This window comes from Dendrobates tinctorius, unplaced genomic scaffold, assembly GCF_039654945.1.
Source record: "Dendrobates tinctorius isolate UK_male_01 unplaced genomic scaffold, ASM3965494v1 ptg000150l, whole genome shotgun sequence".
Taxonomy (NCBI): Eukaryota; Metazoa; Chordata; class Amphibia; order Anura; family Dendrobatidae; genus Dendrobates; species Dendrobates tinctorius.
The window spans coordinates 11,215,237-11,235,457 of NW_027361817.1; the positions used below are offsets into that span (position 1 = coordinate 11,215,237).

General features: G+C 43.6%; 1 protein-coding gene across 1 annotated transcript in view; it reads right to left on the bottom strand.

Annotated features, from left to right (window-relative positions):
- DNAH7 (dynein axonemal heavy chain 7) overlaps nt 1-20,221 on the bottom strand; it is a 529,416-nt gene that overhangs the window by 375,885 nt on the left and 133,310 nt on the right. The window contains exons 11-13 of the mRNA XM_073546702.1: nt 18,811-18,990; nt 9,675-9,947; nt 6,642-6,769 (exon numbers count right to left, since the gene is read on the bottom strand). Coding sequence (XP_073402803.1) covers nt 6,642-6,769; nt 9,675-9,947; nt 18,811-18,990 — 581 coding nt within the window. The remainder of the gene's footprint in view (nt 1-6,641; nt 6,770-9,674; nt 9,948-18,810; nt 18,991-20,221) is intronic.

Genomic DNA, 20,221 nt, shown 5'->3' on the forward strand with positions numbered 1-20,221 from the left:
ACAGGTCTATCATGAATGACAATTTCTAAAAGAAGGGTATTGAAACCACTACTTGATGCCCTTTGTGAAAATGGACTGATGTAATCCTGGGGGTACCCATTCCAGCTGCAGGTCTGGAAAAAAGGAATATTTTATACTTAGATATATCCAATCGGCATGAGACCATCCTGTGATGCCCTGGGAATCCTGTTGAGGGCAGATAAAGTATGCCTGCGCAGGAGCCGAGGGAGAAGCAAGGAGGAGGACATCATCGTATGAAGATTGGAGGCGCCGGACCAGACGGCAACACCCATAGGACCAGACCAAACGCCAGGGTGAGTATAATCTAACTCTTTTTTCTTATCTTTCAGGTTACATCGGGGGCTTATCAACAGCAATACAGAATGCTGTAGATAAGCCCCTGATGGCTGTGGCCACAGCTTATAAGCCAAAAATGGGGTGACAGACTCCCTTTAAACAATGCAATGTAACTGCAAGTCAATCACACTTCTGTGAAATCAACCTGTCCGGTTATGAAGCAACACTGATTTTCTCAATTTCTCCTGCTGTTGTGCAAATGGAACAGACAACAGGTAGAAATTAGAGGCAATTTGCAAGATGACCCCTATAAAGGAATGGTTCTGAAGGTGGTGACCACAGACCATCTCTCTGTTCTCATGCTTTTCGGCTTATTGGTCACTTTTGCATTTTGTCATTGCTCCCACCCCTTGAGGTACCATGAGGCGGGGTCTACAACCCATAGAAGTTGCTCAGGTACTGCAGCTCATTCAAGATGGCACAGCAATGTGAGCTATGGCAAGAAGGGTAGGTGTGTCTGTCAGCACGGTGTGCAGAGCATGGAGCAAATACCAGGACACAGGCCAGTATACCATGAGACATGGAGGGGTGCGTGCGAAGTCAGCACCATAGCAGCAAGACCACTACCTTCTCCGTTGTGCATGGAGGAACAGGAGGAGCAGTATAAGAGCCTTGCAAAATGACCTCTAGCAGGCCACTAACATCCATGTGTCTGCTCAAACTGTCAGAAACAGATTCTAGGAGGGTGGTATGAGGGCCCGATATCCACAGGTGGAAGTTGTACTTACAGTGCAGGGTGATTGGAATTTGCCAGAGAACACCAAGACTGGAAGATTCAACATTGGCGCCCTGTGCTCTTCACGGATGAGAGAAGGTTCATATTGAGCACATGTGACAGACATGAGAGTCTGGAAATGCTGTAGAGAACGTTCGGCAGTCTGCAACATCGCTCAGCTTGACCGATTTGGCAGTCGGCCTGTAATGGTGTGGGGAGGCATTGCTTTAGAGGGCCGCACAGCCCTCCATGTGTTAGCCAAAGGTACCCTGACTCCCATTAGGTACCAGGATGAGGTCCTCAGACCTATTGTGAGACCATATGCAGGTGCACTGGGCCCTGGGTTACTTCTGATGCATGACAATGCTAGACCTCAAATTGTTGAAGTGTGTGAGCAATTTCTGCATGATGAGCGCATTGATGCTACGGCCTGATCTGCCCATTCCACAGGCTTGAATCCAATTGAGCACATATAGGACACCATGTTTCGTTCTATCCCCCACACACTGTCCAGGAGTTGACTGATACTTTAATCTAGGACTGGGAGGAGATCTCTCAGGAAAACATCCACTGCCTCATCACAACCATGCCCAGGCGTTGTAGGGAGGTCCTACAGGCACGTGGCGGCCATATACATTATTGAGCATCATTTCCTTGTCTTGAGGCATTTCCACTGAAGTTGGATCAGCCTGTAATTTGATTTTCCACTTTGATTTTGAGTATCATTCCAAATCCAGACCTCCATGGGATATTAGTTTTGCTTTACATTGATCAATTTAGTGTTTCATTGTTCTCAACCAATTCCACTATGTAATGAATAAAGATATGCAACTGGAATATTTAATTCAGTGCTAACTAGGATGTTGTATTTTAGTGTTCCATTTATGTTTTTGAGCAGTGCCTTTTTTATTTTTCTGTCAATATAGCCATATGAGGACTTGTTTTTTGTGGGACGAGTTGTAGTTGTACCTTTGAACGACACCATTCATCCTACCACAGTGGACTGGAAAATTGTTTTTTATTTACCATGTTATCTATACAGCTAAATGTGACCTGGCAATAATATTCTCCAGGTCAGTCCGAGTATGCAGATGCCAAATATGTATCGTTAGACATGTATATTTTTTTTTTATTTAAGAGGTGAAAAAAAATTCTGAAATGTGTAAAAAAAAAATTGCTTTTGTGTCTATTTTCCGAGAACAGTAATGTTTTAATTTTTCGGGATATTGAGCTGTGTGAGGGCTTGTTTTTTGCAACCTTGCATCCTGAGAGGAAATTTTTACTGACACCATTTTGGGGCAGATAAGATGTTTTGATCTCCTCTTATTAGATTTTACTGTAATATTGCAGTGGCCAAAAAAAACCGTAATTCTGGCATTTTGATTATTTTTCTCATTACGATGTTTACCGATCAGATTAATTTACTTTATATTTTGATAAATCAGACTTTTAGAAACACAGCGATACCAAATATGTGTATTTTATTTTTTTTTAGTTGGTTTAAATACGGTACTTTATTAGTGTAGCTTCTGCTATAAAGGCTGGGGGCTCCCAAGGGTGTGGGGGCCCTGGGCAATTGCCTATTAACCCCCTAACGTCGACCCTGCCTAGCACACACATAATTATATGGTTCATATAGGAGCTTATATTAATATCTCACAAAGCTGGTTATACTCATACTCACAATCTTTTTGCAGCATAAGTTGTAGGTTTGAACACCACCTTTCATTTTACAATACTACACTGTGTGCTGGAAAACAGGAAAAAATCAAAATCCAGAAAAATGTAAAAAATTAAAAAAAAGAAAGAAAAAGCAATTCTAATATTGTATTTTTGGGCTTTGGTTCTACGGCATTAATTGTGGGGTAAAATGACCTGAAAACATGGTCAGCATTATTACACCAATACCAAACTTGTATCATTTTTACTTTTTTTAAGAGATGAAAAAAATATTTGAAAATTAGTAAATAAATAAATTCTGGTTTGTGTGTCTTTTGCATGGCAAGTTGACGTTTTTATTTTCTCATATGTACCATTTTTGGTTATATAAACTGCTTTAATTGCTTCTTTTAGCATTCGGTCGTGGTTTAGTAACAACCGGGAAAAAAAAAGATTTCTGGCATTTCTATTGTTTTTTCTTTACGTCTTCTAACATGCAGGTCAGTTCATTTTATTTTCTGATAGATTGGACTTTTACAGACGTAGTGATATCAAATATGTGATAATGAATAACGTGATGGGAATAAGGGGGTGATTCCAATTTTTTTTTCGAATATTTTTCAAATTAATTTTTTAGACTTTTTGGGGGAATGTGAACCTGTCCCTTATTCTAAATACTGCAATCCTAGACTATTGCAGAGAAGAAAACCCCAGTCTCCAGTGGCTGGGCTTCACAGGAGCATTGATATGGCAGACACCGGCATTGTCAGACGGAGATGCCTAAGGCTCAACCACCAGTAAAACAGCAACAATTATCTAGAAGCCATTTACCAAATTTTGGCCACAACATTTTTATACCCTTTATTGTAAAGGTGGCTGTGTTAGCATGCATCCACTCCTCCACTGATGTAGAAAGCATTGGGCGAAAATTGGCAGAAGGCTGGTGGACAAGTAAGGATATCAAAGATGAAACATTTGTCGCACATGAGGTTATGTAGTGACGGCCACGCAGCATTGATGTATGAAGTCTTTTTTTTGTGGAACCAGTAGTATTTAATAAACATACCATAGAAATAAATCTAATGTCATGAAAAGCTTTTATTCATTTGTTTGGGGGTTGAGGGCTGAAAAAGACACAATTGCTGCACAAAATTTGATAAAATTTAGCCATGAAAATGAAAAATTATGTTTTTCCACTTAAATGCTCTGTTAGCCCCAAATATTTCATTTTCACAAGAGGTACGGTAATAACAGAAAACGTATCCCAAAATTTGTAACGCAATTTCTGTGGAACGCAGCAATACCCAACGTGTGGTCAAAAACGACTATTTGGCTACAACGCAGGGTCATAAGGAGGGAGCTTTATTTGTCTTTTGGAGCACAAATTTGGCTGGACTGGAGCGAGCTTTCTAGCATAGCGGACGGAGGCGCACGCTACCTGTCAGACACTCCAGATTAATGAAGAGGCGCCGTACACCTCTTCATGAATCGGGAATGTCAGACTCCAGCACAACCCCGCATCAAGACCGACATAGACAGACAAGGCGTTTGATTGGCCTCTAGTTGGGCAGAATGCAAGAGGGAGCCTTTTCCCTCTCTCAACTATTTATATGCCATGGTCGCTATTGATTGCAGCATGTAAAGGGTTATATAATAGTATAATAATAATTTTTATTTCATTGGCACCAACATATTCCGTGGCACTTTACAATTCAGAGGGGACTTGTACAAACAAGATAAGACATTACAAAGTAACACATAGTTCAACACCCACCAAGAGGAGTGGGGGTCCTGCTCACAAATTTACAGTCTATAAGGAAATAGGGGAGTTACAAAAGGTAAAAATAAAGTGCTTATCACATATGGTCCAGCCATCAAAATAATAGATAGGGGCACTCAAATAACGCTGCATGATCCGGTCACCAGCCAGTATCTATATAAGTACAGGCATAAGAGGCTACTGAGTGACTGGATGAGAGAATAGGGAGGAGATAGATTAGTGAGATGAGGTAAAAGGGCTATCTGAAGAAATGTGGTTTTAGGGCACACTTGAAACTGTGGATACTGAGAATTAACCAGATTTTGTGGGATAAAGCATTCCAGAAAACTAGTGCAGGATGAGAGAAGTACTGGAGACGGAGAGGGAGGATTATAGAGGATGCTAGTCTTAGGTCACTAGAACAATAATCAGGACAGGTAGGGTAGTAGACAGAGATGAGAGAGGAGATGTAGGGCAGTCTAGAACTTGGAGAGCTTTCTCTAGTGGATGGGAACTAGTGAAAATACTAGCACATGGTAGAGAAAATGGTGTAGTGTAGAAGTTGGACATAAACATGATCCTAGCTGCTGCATTCATGATAGATTGAAGAGGGGAGAGTTTAGAAAGAGTGAGACTAATTACCAGAGAGTTGTATTAGTCCAGGCGAGATGAATCAGAGAAACAGTAAAGTGTTTGCAGAGTCAAAGGTGAGGAAAATTTGAATTCTAAAGATGTTTTTGAGGTGCAGGTGCCAATTGAAAGTGAAATAATAATAATCTTTACTTATATAGCGCCTTACACATTCCACAGCGCTTTACAGTTTAACAGTTTCAAAACACAAGTCATAAGTAACAACGTTAACAATACAATAAGTAAAGCAAAATAAGACGACCCTGCTCGTGAGAGCTTACAATGAGGTGGGGGAGATACAAAGTACAGGAGTGTATTTACAATGATGTATTTACAATGATGGTCCAACTGACATCAGTTGGTGTTAGCACTGATTGTGGCCATTGCAGCAGGGGGTTATCTATAATATACAGCTGTCACCTGCTGCTGATGGTCCCAGCTCTGCTAATGAGCCAGCTCCATAAAAGCGCCATACATGTAGGGCACTGTGCAGGACCGCTATGCCCGCTGTGTCATACATGTGCGGCCAATGTCAGAAAGGGGTTAAAATGTTAATTTTTATTTCAAAGGGATCTGTCACCTGATCTCACAATATAAATGCATACATTATTAATTTGAGCTGATGAGACAAGTGCACTTTAAAAATCCATATCAGAATGGTTATACCCTCCTGATATTAGGAAACGCATTTTAGGAGTCTAGCTAAACATCTGCTTCCGGATTATCCAACCATTCTGACATTAATTTGTATTTATTTTTTAATGGTGTATGGAGTTTGTACTTTGGTGACAGATTCACTTTTTTTGTCCAGGAGCTTAACTACATAACTATAGGACAAAGACTCTCATGCTTAAATGGGTTGTCTGAAATACAAATTAATTTTCATCCTAAATCCCTATCTATTTAATGCCATAATCTAAACTATTTTCGAATATACCTGAATTTACAAATTCCCTATCCTTCCCTACACTACACAATCTAAATGCTTTTCCTTTTTTTCCTAAATTCTTTTTGATGATGCTTTGTTTGATAATGCCAGTGCATGCTAGGATAATCAAATGAAGCATCATCAGGGTGCAGAGGCTGCAGCCACTGCCACAGTCTCTACCCCCTCCCTGAAATGAAGTGTCATCAGTGACCTTTGTTTCAGGAGCTGGGCTAGTTAGTCCCTGCTCTATCACTGTGCAATGTGCACAATGACAGTGCGCTCTCTCACCGGCTCAGCTCAGCAGTGAGGAGCCAGCAACAGAGCGCACTGTTAGTGCACATTACCAGAATACCTGGAGTGCACAGACCAGCACCGCTGCCATAAGTGACATCACTTGGTATAGATTATGGCATTAAATACATAGGGATTTAGGAAGAAAATGTATTTGTATTTCGACCGTCCCTGTAACTTTACATCACTACGAAAATATATAAAACTCCTCTAAAACTAAAATAATGTAGAAAATTTGTGTAAGAGATGCTGAATAATGTTCGTCATGGCCAATAATCATGCTAAGTGCAGTAACAGCTTACCTTCGGTTGCTCTCCTGGTGATCTTTAAACATTTTCCCTACCAGTTTTCCACAAATAGCCTCTGTTCTCTTGGTCAGTGCTCTGATTAATTCATCACAGTGGAGCTCAAACATTCCTAAACGGATGATCTGACAAAGCATTATAGTATGATTTACAAGCTTATACTAATGAGAACAACAGTCATGGGTGCACACTTAATAATTTTATCTTAAAATAAAAAGTATATATACAATTCATAAAAAAAATTTGTACTAACGTCCGCTCCCTGTGTTGTAAAGTGTTTATGAATGAATAATAATTCAGGCTAAATAAGTTAAAGGGAATCTGGCAGTATGACTTTAACCTCCCAAAGTTCTTACTGTATATGTGTTTGTAGCTCTTTCAAAGACAAGTCCAGCAATACTTTTCCATGGCCAGTCCGATCCTCCATTCCTGAGAAATCATTGTTTCAATTGATTTGCAAATGAGGCTGTAGATCAGAAGCCTCTGTAACTCCAGCTCTATTCCTTGCCCAGCACTGCTGCCTTCTGCTTGACTGACAGCCCTTAAGCTGTGTGACTTAAGGCATGGAGTAAAGCAAGAAGAGGTGGCTCTGGGCAATGAATAGAGCTGGAGTGACAGAGGGTTCAGAGCTACAGTCTCATTTACATATCAGTAACAAAGTGACAAAGAAGAAGACTGGCCATATAAAGGTATAGATGGACTTTAGTGGTGAGCGAATGTACATGGCCAAGGTGTTATCAGAGCATGCTCAGGTGCTACCCAAGTGTCTTTGGCATGCTTGAAAAATATGTTCGGGTCCCCGCACCTGCACGGCTCGCGACTGTTCAACAGCTCAACACATGCAGGGACTGCCTAACAAACAAGCAATCCCTGCATGTATTGTGGCTGTCAAACAGCTGCGAGACATGAAGGCGTGGGGACTCAAATACATTTTTCAAGCCTGTTAAAGTCACTTAGTTAGCACACGAGCATGCTTGGATAATACCTTGTTCCAGTATGTTTGCTCATCACTACTGGACTTGTCTTTGAAAGAGTTGCAGGTGCAAATAAATACATTTGGGGGTGAAATCCTGCAGACAGATTCCCGTTAGGCATAGATAAGTGTCATTCCTACTAGAAAGGCAGATCCATTGTGAAATGGATCCAGGTACTAAACCACTCCTGTTGCTTCCCTCCACATGGTCATGAAAAAAAAATGAAAGTTCACTTTTGCTCATCTTCTGATATGAAACTTTAAGGGTATGTGCACACGCTGCGGATTGGGGTGTGGATTTGGCCGCGCGGATTTTGTAAAATCCGCAGGTAAATCGGCAGGTCAAAAGACCTGCGGTTTTACCTGCGGATTAGCCTGCGGTTTTTCATCTCCACAATGGAGGAGATGGCAAACTGCAGCGGAATCCGCAGAAAGAATTGACATGTCAATTCTTTCTGCGGTTAGGAACCGCAGGAAAACCGCGCGGAAAAATCCGCACCGTCTGCACTGCGGTTTTTAATATCCATAGGATATTATGGTACTGTACACTGCAGCAAAAACTGCTGCGGATCCGCAGCGGCCAAATCCGCTGCGGAACCACAGCAGAATCCGCAGCGTGTGAACACCCTAAAGATCTACGAACAGTGATTGAGAAAGTGATGTTGGACCTTTGTATTTACTTAACACAATTTTGGTCACTTTCATCAGTTACTGTGGTGGCTCGAAGGCAGTGTCAGACTGGGGTGCTAAGGGCCCACCAGTAACATTGACTTTTCACCTGCATACAAATATTATATTACCCTCGTTCACAAATGTACCTATATAATAATAAACTAGGTAGTTGGTTAATGAGTGGTGAGATGCTGTTTTTTCTGTACAGAGTGAATCAAGTTAATTATGCCAAGTACTGCAAAAAGAGTGGGGTTGGTGGCCCAGATCTGCACAGGGGCCCACCGGGGGATTACCCTGCTCCCCTATGGTCCAATTCGAGCCTGCTCAAAGGAATCTCTCATCAGGTTTCTGCTGTCAATCAGGTGGTCAGGATGAAACCAGTGAAGAACTGCTCCCTTGTCTTTTCTTGTTTTAGAATGCTGTAGCTGATTGGAGGAAGGACCTCATCCCTGTTTTCTGCTGCTGTAGTTCTGGCAGCATGAATCTACTGAACTGACAAGTGTCCTATACATGTGTTGTCCCTGGGAATCAAATGATCAGTCGCTCAAAAACCCTACAATATGCTTTTATACATTAAAAGGTTGACCTTTTAATAGATATTTGAGCTGAGTCCTTCAGACCTAGAGCAGCCCCTTTGCAATTGATCTCTACTCAGGTTATTAATCATCCCCTTCTAGGAGACCTATGTCTTAATAGGCCATATGGGATTGTACTTACAGGAAAATCTCATTTAGCTTTACAGTTGCGTAAAAGAAAACAGGGAAAGAATAAAATGTGGAATTTTAACATCTAAAAAGTGTTTAAAAGTGCACATTTTGTATTAGTAAAATAGTATCTACAGTATAATTCAGGTAATCAATTGTTGTGTCCTCTGACATACCAGATTATGGAAAAACATAATTTATCAAAATGTTTACATAAAAAGAACACGTGTGCTTCAGAAAGTGCAGCGTTTACCCACTAGGCTCACACACATAATATTGGGTTGTAGGACCTTTAGGGTAAGTTGTTGCACTTTTTCAGCATTTTTTCTCCACCCATTTTTTAATGAGTGAAAAACACTGAAAAAAACGCTGAAAGAAGTGACATGCTCCATTGTGCAAAAAAACATGCAAAGCAAAAAAATCCTGATGACAAAAAAAACAAGCTGTGCCCATGAGATTTCTGAAATCTCAGACTTTGCTGGTACTGTGAAACACAGTTGAAAATTTGCATAAAAAAGACGCATTAAAAAAACGCTGCAAAAAAGGTCTAGTGTGAACGTAGCCTAAATCATTTTATGTGTCCCCATTTCTTTAAGGCGCAATATAAAAGCACAATAGTCAGTAACTGATCAATCCTAAAAGGCTTTTCTAAAACCTTTATACCGCAATAAAAATCATTACCTTTCTTGAAGTATACTGTATTTCTTCTGTGAGTTTTTCATATTTCATGACCTCTCTCATAATTTCTTCAAATGTGTGTGTCTCGGCTAAAAACTGTTGAACATCCAGCTCCGCCTGTTTGGTTATTATGAAGCTGTACTTATCATACACTTTCAAATGTTCCTTGGGCAAAAGACTCTCCTGAGCTACAAACACCTTGACTTTTCTTTTGTGTTCTTCCAAAATCTCTTCAAGAATTATTGGCTTTAAGTTCACATTTGACTGATTATCCTGCTTTTATAGATAGAAAAGAGTACAGTATTACTCTTTGCATTTCCAGCACATTCTCAATAGAAATTCATAATTAAAATATATTCTACTGCTAAAAGAACTGTAAACAGAGACCTACAACAATATAAAAATATAATAGACCACAACAGTAAGGAAGGCTATAGACTTTATATACGCTATCTCTTCAAACCCATATCTTTTACTGTAGAAGGGTACCGTTACACTTAGCGATGCACCAGAAATCCCGACAACGATATGGATCGCTGGTGCATCGCTAAGTGGTCGCTAGTGAGCTGCCACACAGGCAGATCTCACCAGTGATATCGCTGGGGTCGGGGGTCGCTACTTACCTGTCAGACACGACGATCCTGACGTCCTCCCGCCCGCGTCTACGCGTCGCTCGTCGGTGCCACAGGAAGCCCAGCAGGAAGCTGATGACGAGAAATGATCCAGGACCTTCTCGCGCGACCAGCGATAATCAGCGGGGGAGCCGGTCGGAGGTAAGTATCACATGTAGCGATATCGCTAGCAATATCGCTGCTACGTCACAAAATCAGTGACTTTACAGCGATATTGCTAGCAATATCGCAGTGTGTAACGGGGGCTGAAGGCAGGGAAGGACTCCAGATCCAAAAGATGTCTTGGCACTAGACATGCAGTCATCAGAAGTCATCATGTAGGTCTTCAACAGGAAAAGGATTGGAAATCCAGCAAGGTATATGTGGTAAAATCCAGAAAAAAAACTTTATCAAAAATAAATAAAATTCAAAAACAAAGATGGCGGCACACTGACCAACACGTTTCGGCTAAGGAGCCTTATTCATGGTAGTGCATAATGTGCAAGGTAGAACATATATACAGATCTGGCAAAAATTAAGAGACCACTGCAAAATTTTCAGTTTGTCTGATTTTTCTCTTTATAGGTATATTTCTGAGTGAAATGTAAATTACTCTTTTAATCTATAAACTACTGACAATATGTCTTCGAATTTCCAAGCACTAAACTTTGTATTTATTTTTGGAAAATGAGAAATCGTCAAAGTAACAAAAAAACCCAGTGATTGCAGACCTCAAATAATGCTAAGAAAACAAGTTCATAATCATTTAGAAACAACAATACTGTTTTAACTCGGGAAGAGTTCAGAAATCAATATTTTGTGGAATAACCATGATTTTCAATCACAGATTTCATGCGTCTTGGCATGCTTTCCACCAGTCTTTCACACTGCTTTTGGTTGACCTTATGCCACTCATGGTACAAAAATTTAAGCAGTTCTTCTTTGTTTGATGGTTTGTGACTATCCATCTTCCTCTTGATTACATTCCAGAGATTTTCAATGGGGTTCAGGTCTGGAGATTGGGCTGGCCATGACAGGGATTTGATGTGGTGGTCCTTCATCCATACATTGATTGACTTAGCTGTGTGGCATGGCACATTGACCTGCTGGGAAAACCAGTCCTCAGAGTTGGGGAACATTGCCTGAGCAGAAGGAATCAACTGTTTTTCCACAATAACCTTGTATGCGGCTTGATTCATACGTCCTTCACAAAGATTAACCTGACCAATTCCAGCCTTGCTGAAGCATCCCCAGATCATCACCGATCCTCCACCAAATTTCACAGTGGCCACAAGACACTGTGGCTTGTACGCCTCTCCAGGTCTCCGTCTAACCATTAGAAGGCCAGGTATTGGGTAAAGCTGAAAATTAGACTCATCAGAGAAGAGTACCTTACTCCAGTCCTCTATGGTCCAATCCTTATGGTCTATGGCAAACTTCAGCCTGGCTCTCCTTTGCTTCTCATTGATGAAAGGCTTTTTTTCTAGCTTTACATGACTTGAGCTCTACCTAGGAGCCTGTTACAAACTGTTCTTGCCATGCACTTCATCCCAGCTGCCATTTGCCATTCCTTTTGTAGGTCACTTGATGTCATCCTGCGGTTGCTGAGTGACATTCAAATAAGATGACGGTCAGCTCAGTCAGTGGAGAATCGTTTTCACCCTCTGCCGGTCTGTAGCTTTGTTGTCCCCAATGTCTGCTGCTTGACCTTGTTGTAATGGACTGCCATCTTAGAAATTTTAAGGATGGAGGCAACATGATGCTCACTGTATCCCTCTGCTAGTAAAGCCAAATTGAGCTCTTCTCACTCAAGACTTTTCTTTTCAACTCCTTTGGCATGGTTAAAAGTAATTTTTTCATTCCTATTACTTTTAGGATATTACTAGCACTTGTTTTGCCATCCAGTTTGTCCTATTGCAAGAGGATTGTGAACACCACAGCAGGGTGTTTTATACTTTTCTTCGTTAAATAAGATTTGGTTCAGGTGATCACCTAATCAGAAGCACATTAAGTAGAATGAGGTGTACTCTGGTTGGAACTCAACTGACACTGGCATGGAATGGCTGTCAGACATGTAGAGAAGATGATTTTTATAAAGTTGTGCAGTGTTCTCTTAATTTTTGCCAGAGCTGTATACATGAAGAGTCAAAATCCCATGGTATATGTTAACCAATACAGATGAAGGTAGTAAAACAGCACACCTGAGACAGGTTGCCTAACCATCAGTGAACATGCTAAATAAATGCATTGAAAAAGCCATACATGTGACACAATTGCAGGAATTTGTATAAAAACAACTAGACAATGAAGCACATGATAAGAAAAATAAAACATTTAGTGCTATACAATATTCTGAAAAGACATTACATGTGAAATTTGAAATGAAAAATTTTTTGAAAGAAAAAAACAAAAAAAAAAATGAAGGAAGAAAAAGTTATCAAATAAAAGGTATAACAAATGAAGGCAGAATTGGGAAAAGCCTAAGAAATAAATCCCTTTTTGAATTGTAGTGTGGAATTAGGTTGTCTCTAATGTTGAGACCTCAGGAATGTCTACTGTATATATTGACAGTTAGAATGAGTTAATGCAGCAAGTCAATATTTGCAGTGTTGACCCTTCTTCTTCAGGACCTCTGCAATTCTCCCTGGCATGCTCTCAATCAACTTCTGGATCAAATCCTGACTGATAGCAGTCCATTCTTGCAAAATCAATGCTTTTATTTTGTCTGAATTTGAAGGTTTTTGTTTGTCCACCCGTCTCTTGATGATTGACCACAAGTTCTCAATGGGATTAAGATCTGGGGAGTTTCCAGGCCATGGTCCCAAAATCTCTATGTTTTGTTCCCTGAGCCATTTAGTTATCACCTTTGCTTTATGGCAAGGTGCTCCATCATGTTGAAAAAGGCATTGTTGATCGCCAAACTGCTCTTGGACGGTTGGGAGAAGTTGCTCTTGGAGGACATTCTGGTACCATTCTTTATTCATGGCTGTGCTTTTAGGCAAGACTGAGAGAGAGCCCATTCCCTTGGCTGAGAAGCAACCCCACATATGAATGGTTTCAGGATGCTTGACAGTTGGCATGAGACAAGACTGGTGGTAGCGCTCACCTCGTCTTCTCCGAAAAAGCCGTTTTCCAGATGTCCCAAACAATCGAAAAGGGGATTCATCAGAGAAAATGACTTTACCCCAGTCCTCAGCAGTCCACTCCCTGTACCTCTTGCAGAATATCAGTCTGTCCATGATGTTTTTTCTGGAGAGAAGTGGCTTCTTTGCTGCCCTCCTTGAGACCAGGCATTGCTCCAAGAGTCTCCGCCTCACAGTGCGTGCAGATGCACTCACACCTGCCTGCTGCCATTCCTGAGCAAGCTCTGCACTGCTGGTAGCCTGATCCCGCAGCTGAAACACTTTTAAGAGACGGTCCTGGCGCTTACTGGTCTTTCTTGGGCGCCCTGGAGCCTTTTTGGCAACAAGGGAACCTCTCTCCTTGAAGTTCTTGATGATGCGATAGATTGTTGACTGAGGTGCAATCTTTCTAGCTGCGATACTCTTCCCTGTTAGGCCATTTTTGTGCAGTGCAATGATGACTGCACGTGTTTCTTTAGAGATAACCATGGTTAACAGAAGAGAAACAATGATGCCAAGCACCAGCCTCCTTTTAAAGTGTCCAGTGGTGTCATTCTTACTTAATCATGACAGATTGATCTCCAGCCCTGTCCTCATCAACACCCACACCTGTGTTAATGGAGCAATCACTGAAACGATGTTAGCTGGTCCTTTTAAGGCAGGGCTGCAATGATGTTGAAATGTGTTTTGGGGGATAAAGTTCATTTTCTAGGCAAATATTGACTTTGCAAGTAATTGCTGTTAAGCTGATCACTCTTTATAACATTCTGGAGTATATGCAAATTGCCATTAGAAAAAATGAAGCAGTAGACTTTGTAAAAATTAATATTTGTGTCATTCTCAAAACTTTTGGCCATGACTGTATGTTAACAGAAGATCTGTGGCTACTACTCTAAGATCTTTGGAACAACCTTCTAGAGGAATTGATGCTGTTTTCAAGGCAAAGGTTGGTCACACCAAATATTGATCAGATTTAGATTTTACTTTTCTTCTTTCTGTTAGAGTGTTAGCGACTCCTGGAGTGGACCCTCTGGGTCGCGGCACCAACCCTCCCAGGGCGAGCTAGCCTAGTGAGGACCACCCCCTATACAGGGAGTGTCAGGAGCAAGCCCCAGGGGATACGATGCCACGACAGCTGGCACCAGGCGGCCGGCTCAGGAGGAGATACGAGACTGGGTGACTGGAGGGTGCAGGATACTAGGGAACACAGGAGAATACACGGGAGTGCGCTGAATACGGGATAGTGCAAGGCGGGTACACATGGGTGCTTAAGGCGTGTAGCGAGTAACACATCCGGAGGTAGACAAAGCAGGACGCGTGCAAGGAGCACGACACAGTACAGAATGAGGCAGCAGTCATGCCAGGAGGTGTAACAGAACACAGGAATAGAGTGAAGGCCAGGAGGCACGACTGAGCGAGAAACAAGGGACAGGATACGAGAGGATATGCCAGAAGGCACAACCGAGCATGAAGCAACAAGGGTTCAGAGCAAGTGCTAAGAGCACCACAGAATAGCAGACAGAGCAGAGGACCTGAGAACAGCGCACAGCCAGGCTGGGACACAGCTGACCCAGCCAGGAAGCACAACAATAATCAGGCACCTCCCCTAGGGGGAGTTCGTCTGATATAGTGCATGACTACTACTGGTTCCGGGTCAGGACCTAGCCAGAAAGCACATGACCACTACAGGTTCCGGGTCAGGTTCTCCATTACCATAGAGAGGACCGAGCCCTATACAGCACTGACAGGAGCGCGCAAGCGCAAACGTGACATGGAGGAGGAGACCCAGGGACGAGAGCTGCGCGTGCGCACCCGACGGGGACCCCCGAGGGACCGCCGTACTGGAGGGAATCACGTCGGGGCCGAAGCCCCGCCTCTTGGTGAGCACGGCATAACAGTACCCCCTTCCTTTAAGCCCCCTCTCTCTAGAACTGGAAAATATCACCTTGACACTAGGAGCGGGATCCAGACACTTCCTAACTGCATGAGGACCACTCAGATCCAGAGTCTCAATACGAGAAAATTCGGTCTCCCGCCATACCCTGGAGAACTCCATGGACAGAGAGTCGGAGGCAGGTATTCCCGAGACAGGTCGAACCGGCAGAGGCACACTGATATGCTCGGAGGCCGAAGCGGTGGTGCAGTCATTGGAAGTCAATTCATCCTTAAGAGGCGAGCTGTCGGAGGATGGTTGCTTGGGAAGTCTCTTCTTGGCACACGATGGACAAGCAGCCACGAAGTCTTTGACGTCCTGAGCAATAGACGGCCACCAGTAATCGTGGGATAAATGGGAGAGTGTCCTCTTGGCACCAACATGGCCAGCAGCCGGAGAAGAATGTCCCCAGGATAACACACCTTTACGGTTACCTTTAGACACAAAGGTCTCCCCTGGGCGCTGAGGCATCAACTTGACGGAAGCTACGGTAATTACCTTGAGCCTGTCACTTGACGGAGGTGGAGACTGACTCTCAGCCCCCCTGTTGATAATGTCACAAGTCACAGACCGGTTGCTTGATGGATGTGGAGACTGACTCTCAGCCTCCTTCTCGACAATGTCACAAGTCACAGACCGGTTGCTTGATGGATGTGGAGACTGACTCTCAGCCTCCTTCTCGACAATGTCACAAGTCACAGACGGGTTGCTTGACGGATGTGGAGACTGACTCTCAGCCTCCTTCTCGACAAAGTCACAAGTCACAGACGGGGTGGCGGACGGCGGACCTGTAACCATCGAAGACGAGCAAGCAGGGTTCTTCAGCAGGCAACTCTTTTGACAGGACGGTCCCCAACGGAGTATGTCACCGGATTGCCAGTCCAGGGTCGACCCATGAACACGTAACCAAGGAAGACCAAGAAGGGTATGAGGCGAAATCGGCAATACGTGGAAGGAGATCCGCTCCCGATGACATGTGCCAATCTGCAACTCAACTTCCTCAGTGACCTGGTTAACGGTGTCCTGCAAGGGCTTACCGTCGACCGGAACTACTGACCTAGGAGACTCCAGGGATCTGACAGGAATAGGAAACTTCTTAACTGCCTCGAGACGAATAAAGTTACCCACTGCCCCAGAGTCCACAATAGCTTTCACAGTAAAAGTCTCGAAACCAAAATTCAGGGAAACAGGCACGGTCAGGGGTAGAGAGGAATCACATACGCTTGAGGAGACCTCACTCAACAGTCCCAGGCGGAGAGACTTCCCCGGTCTCTTGGAACATGAGCGTAGAAAGTGGGAGGCATCCCCACAATAGAAACAGAGCCCTTGTGCCTGCCTTTTCACACGATGCCGTTGAGCTATCTGGAGGCGATCCACCTGCATAGGCTCAGGTACCGGATCTGCCAAAGATAACTCGGGTAACGGCTGAGAAAAACTGAGAGTGGACGAAGAAAGGCGAGAGGACCCTCTCTCTCTGGCTGACTCGCGAGTGCGCTCCTGGAAGCGCAAATCAATGCGTGTCGCGAGAGAGATAAGATCCTCCAAATTGGTAGGGGTATCTCGGCCCGCCAGTTCATCTTTGATCCGACCGGACAGACCACGCCAAAAGGCCCCTACGAGGGCATCATTATTCCAACCTAGCTCAGAGGACAAAGTGCGAAAACATATCGCGTATTGTCCAACCGATAGAGAACCTTGACGAAGATTAAACAGGGACTCGGTGGTGGAAGCAAGGCGACCCGGCTCGTCGAACACCTTACGGAAAGTGTCCAAAAAGATGGAAAGCTGAGCGACGAGCGGGTCATCACGCTCCCAAAGGGGATTCACCCACGCAAGCGCCTTACCCTCTAAGTGCGAAACTATAAATGCTATTTTAGCACGATCAGTGGGGTAATGCTGCGGCAAAAACTCAAAATGTAAACGACACTGGTTCAAGAACCCGCGACACAACACAGGGTCACCACTATACTGGGGTGGCTTGCATAGGCGCGGAAGCGAGTGTGGAAGCATGGCCTGGGCAGATTGTATGGAAAGGAGTCGATTATCTACCGATGCTATATAGTTGAGAATCTGAGCCTGGGAGTCGCGTTGCTGCGCAAGTTCCTGCTGGAGACTAGCCAACTGGGCAGCATTCAAGGCTCAGAGGACTGAGAGGCAGATAAACCGGACTCCATGGACTTGAGAAATGCCATAATCCTAATCTGGCTTTCCCGGAGGAACGTCAGCTCCTTTTGGACAGAAGCCGCAGTACCAGCGGGGTCCATGGCCTGATTATACTGTTAGCGTGTTAGCGACTCCTGGAGTGGACCCTCTGGGTCGCGGCACCAACCCTCCCAGGGCGAGCTAGCCTAGTGAGGACCACCCCCTATACAGGGAGTGTCAGGAGCAAGGCCCAGGGGATACGATGCCACGACAGCTGGCACCAGGCGGTCGGCTCACAGGAGATACGAGACTGGGTGACTGGAGGGTGCAGGATACTAGGGAATACAGGAGAATACAAGGGAGTGCGCTGAATACGGGATAGTGCAAGGCGGGTACACATGGGCGCTTAAGGCGTGTAGCGAGTAACACATCCGGAGGTAGACAAAACAGGACGCGTGCAAGGAGCACGACACAGTACAGGATGAGGCAGCAGTCGTGCCAGGAGGTGTAACAGAACACAGGAATAGAGTGAAGGCCAGGAGGCACGACTGAGCGAGAAACAAGGGACAGGATACGAGAGGATATGCCAGAAGGCACAACCGAGCATGAAGCAACAAGGGTTCAGAGCAAGTGCTAAGAGCACCACAGAATAGCAGACAGAGCAGAGGACCTGAGAACAGCGCACAGCCAGGCTGGGACACAGCTGACCCAGCCAGGAAGCACAACAATAATCAGGCACCTCCCCTAGGGGGAGGTCGTCTGATATAGTGCATGACTACTACTGGTTCCGGGTCAGGACCTAGCCAGAAAGCACATGACCACTACAGGTTCCGGGTCAGGTCCTCCATTACCATAGAGAGGACCGAGCCCTATACAGCACTGACAGGAGAGCGCAAGCGCAAACGTGACATGGAGGAGGAGACCCGGGGACGAGAGCTGCGCGTGCGCACCCGACGGGGACCCCCGAGGGACCGCCGTACCGGAGGGAATGACGTCGGGGCCGAAGCCCCGCCTCCTGGTGAGCACGGCATAACACTTTCCATTTGCATTTTGTTAATTGATAGTAAACTATTAACATTTCTTACTTTAAATAATTTTTTCCACACCTGCCTAAAACTTTTGCACCATTCCGTACATATCTTCAGTTGTGTTACCTGTTTGGGAACCCGGTCATGCTTAGTTACAAACTCAACTTTCATAGGACTTACTTTTAGGTAACCCCTACATGAATATCAAAATGTAAGAAGGAGTAAACAGTGTATAAACTCTATGGTATACACATACAAATGTGTGCACATGATTAGGAAGAGCTAATATTTGAAAACACTCACCCAATCAGAATATAGCTTTGATTCAATCCTTGGAACCAAACTGACCGCTTTAACCATCACATCAAAAACATTTAGCAACACAATTTCATAATCATTGAAGTCAGGTTCAAATTTTATTGCGACATTGTCAAGAATAGGTCTTAATATGAAGCCTGGATGTTCATAGATGCGAACTGAACCCTGAAAAAAATAACATTGAAAGTTAATAATCATTTAGGAATAGAATTTCTAAATAATTTTAATTGGAATACATTTTATTTAACTACTTCACTTTTAGAAAATGTCATTCGCAGCTCAAGCCAGTCACTAAACTGAGTTCAAGTTACACAGATTAAACAGTTTTTATACCTAATATATTTTATGTCTAATATTCCTAGTTACTGAAGAAGAAATATAGACGAAAAATGTTCTTTCAAATGGGTGCAGAAAAGCTTTAGTGCAGTGAGATAGCGTTAACTGTGATTTCAGTTTTTTCCTTACTGTTACACTTCATTGCTTAAAAATATGCAACCCTTTCCCTGCCAAAGGTGTAATATCGTTGAAATGTATGCACAGTTAAATATGGCAGTTGAACTATACAGGGGATTGGTAAGCCATGAAAGATATCGAAACATGCTTCTTGCTCAAGTGTTCTGCATAATTTACTTTCCATATCTCTTTGCTTCATGAAAGTCCTAGCTGCTGCTCTCTTTCCTATCTACCACCATTTAGCACATTCTGTGCACTCTTTCTACATCAATCCCTCTCTCCCTCCCTCTCCCATGTACAGCTCTCAGGCTCTACTGACATTTCTCAAACACTCTAAACCATCCACTATCACCATGCAGCACACAAAACATTAGCACAAATCACTGAACCTCCTGCTCATTCTCTTTACTTTCTGACTCATAGTTGCTGGTGACATACCACCAGCTTTGGCCCTCCTTCCACTAATAAATATAACTCTCTTCCTGCTGCACATAGAAATTCTGCTACGGTAGAGGTGTTGGTCTGCTGCTTTCATCACAATGTGTTTTCCAGGTTATCGCCCAGGACCCTCACTGATGCTTCCTGCCTTTGAAGACAATACTGTTAGATTCCTCAAACCCTTCTTCCTGGGTGGCAGTTGTATATCGCCCTCCTGAAAAAAATCAAACAATTACTGGATGCCTTTGCCACCTGGCTTCCACACTTCCTATCCTGTGACATTCCCATTCTAATCATGGGGGACTTTAACATCCTTATTGATAATCCACGCTCACCATCTGCCTCTCATCTTCTTTCTCTAACCTCCTCTCTCGACCTTTCACAGCTCACTACTTCTCCTACGCATATAGATGGGAATACACTGGACCTGGCCTTCTCCCAGCTCTGGTCAGTGTATGACTTTACTAATTCCCCTCTCCGCGCTCTGATCAGAACCCTCTGTCTG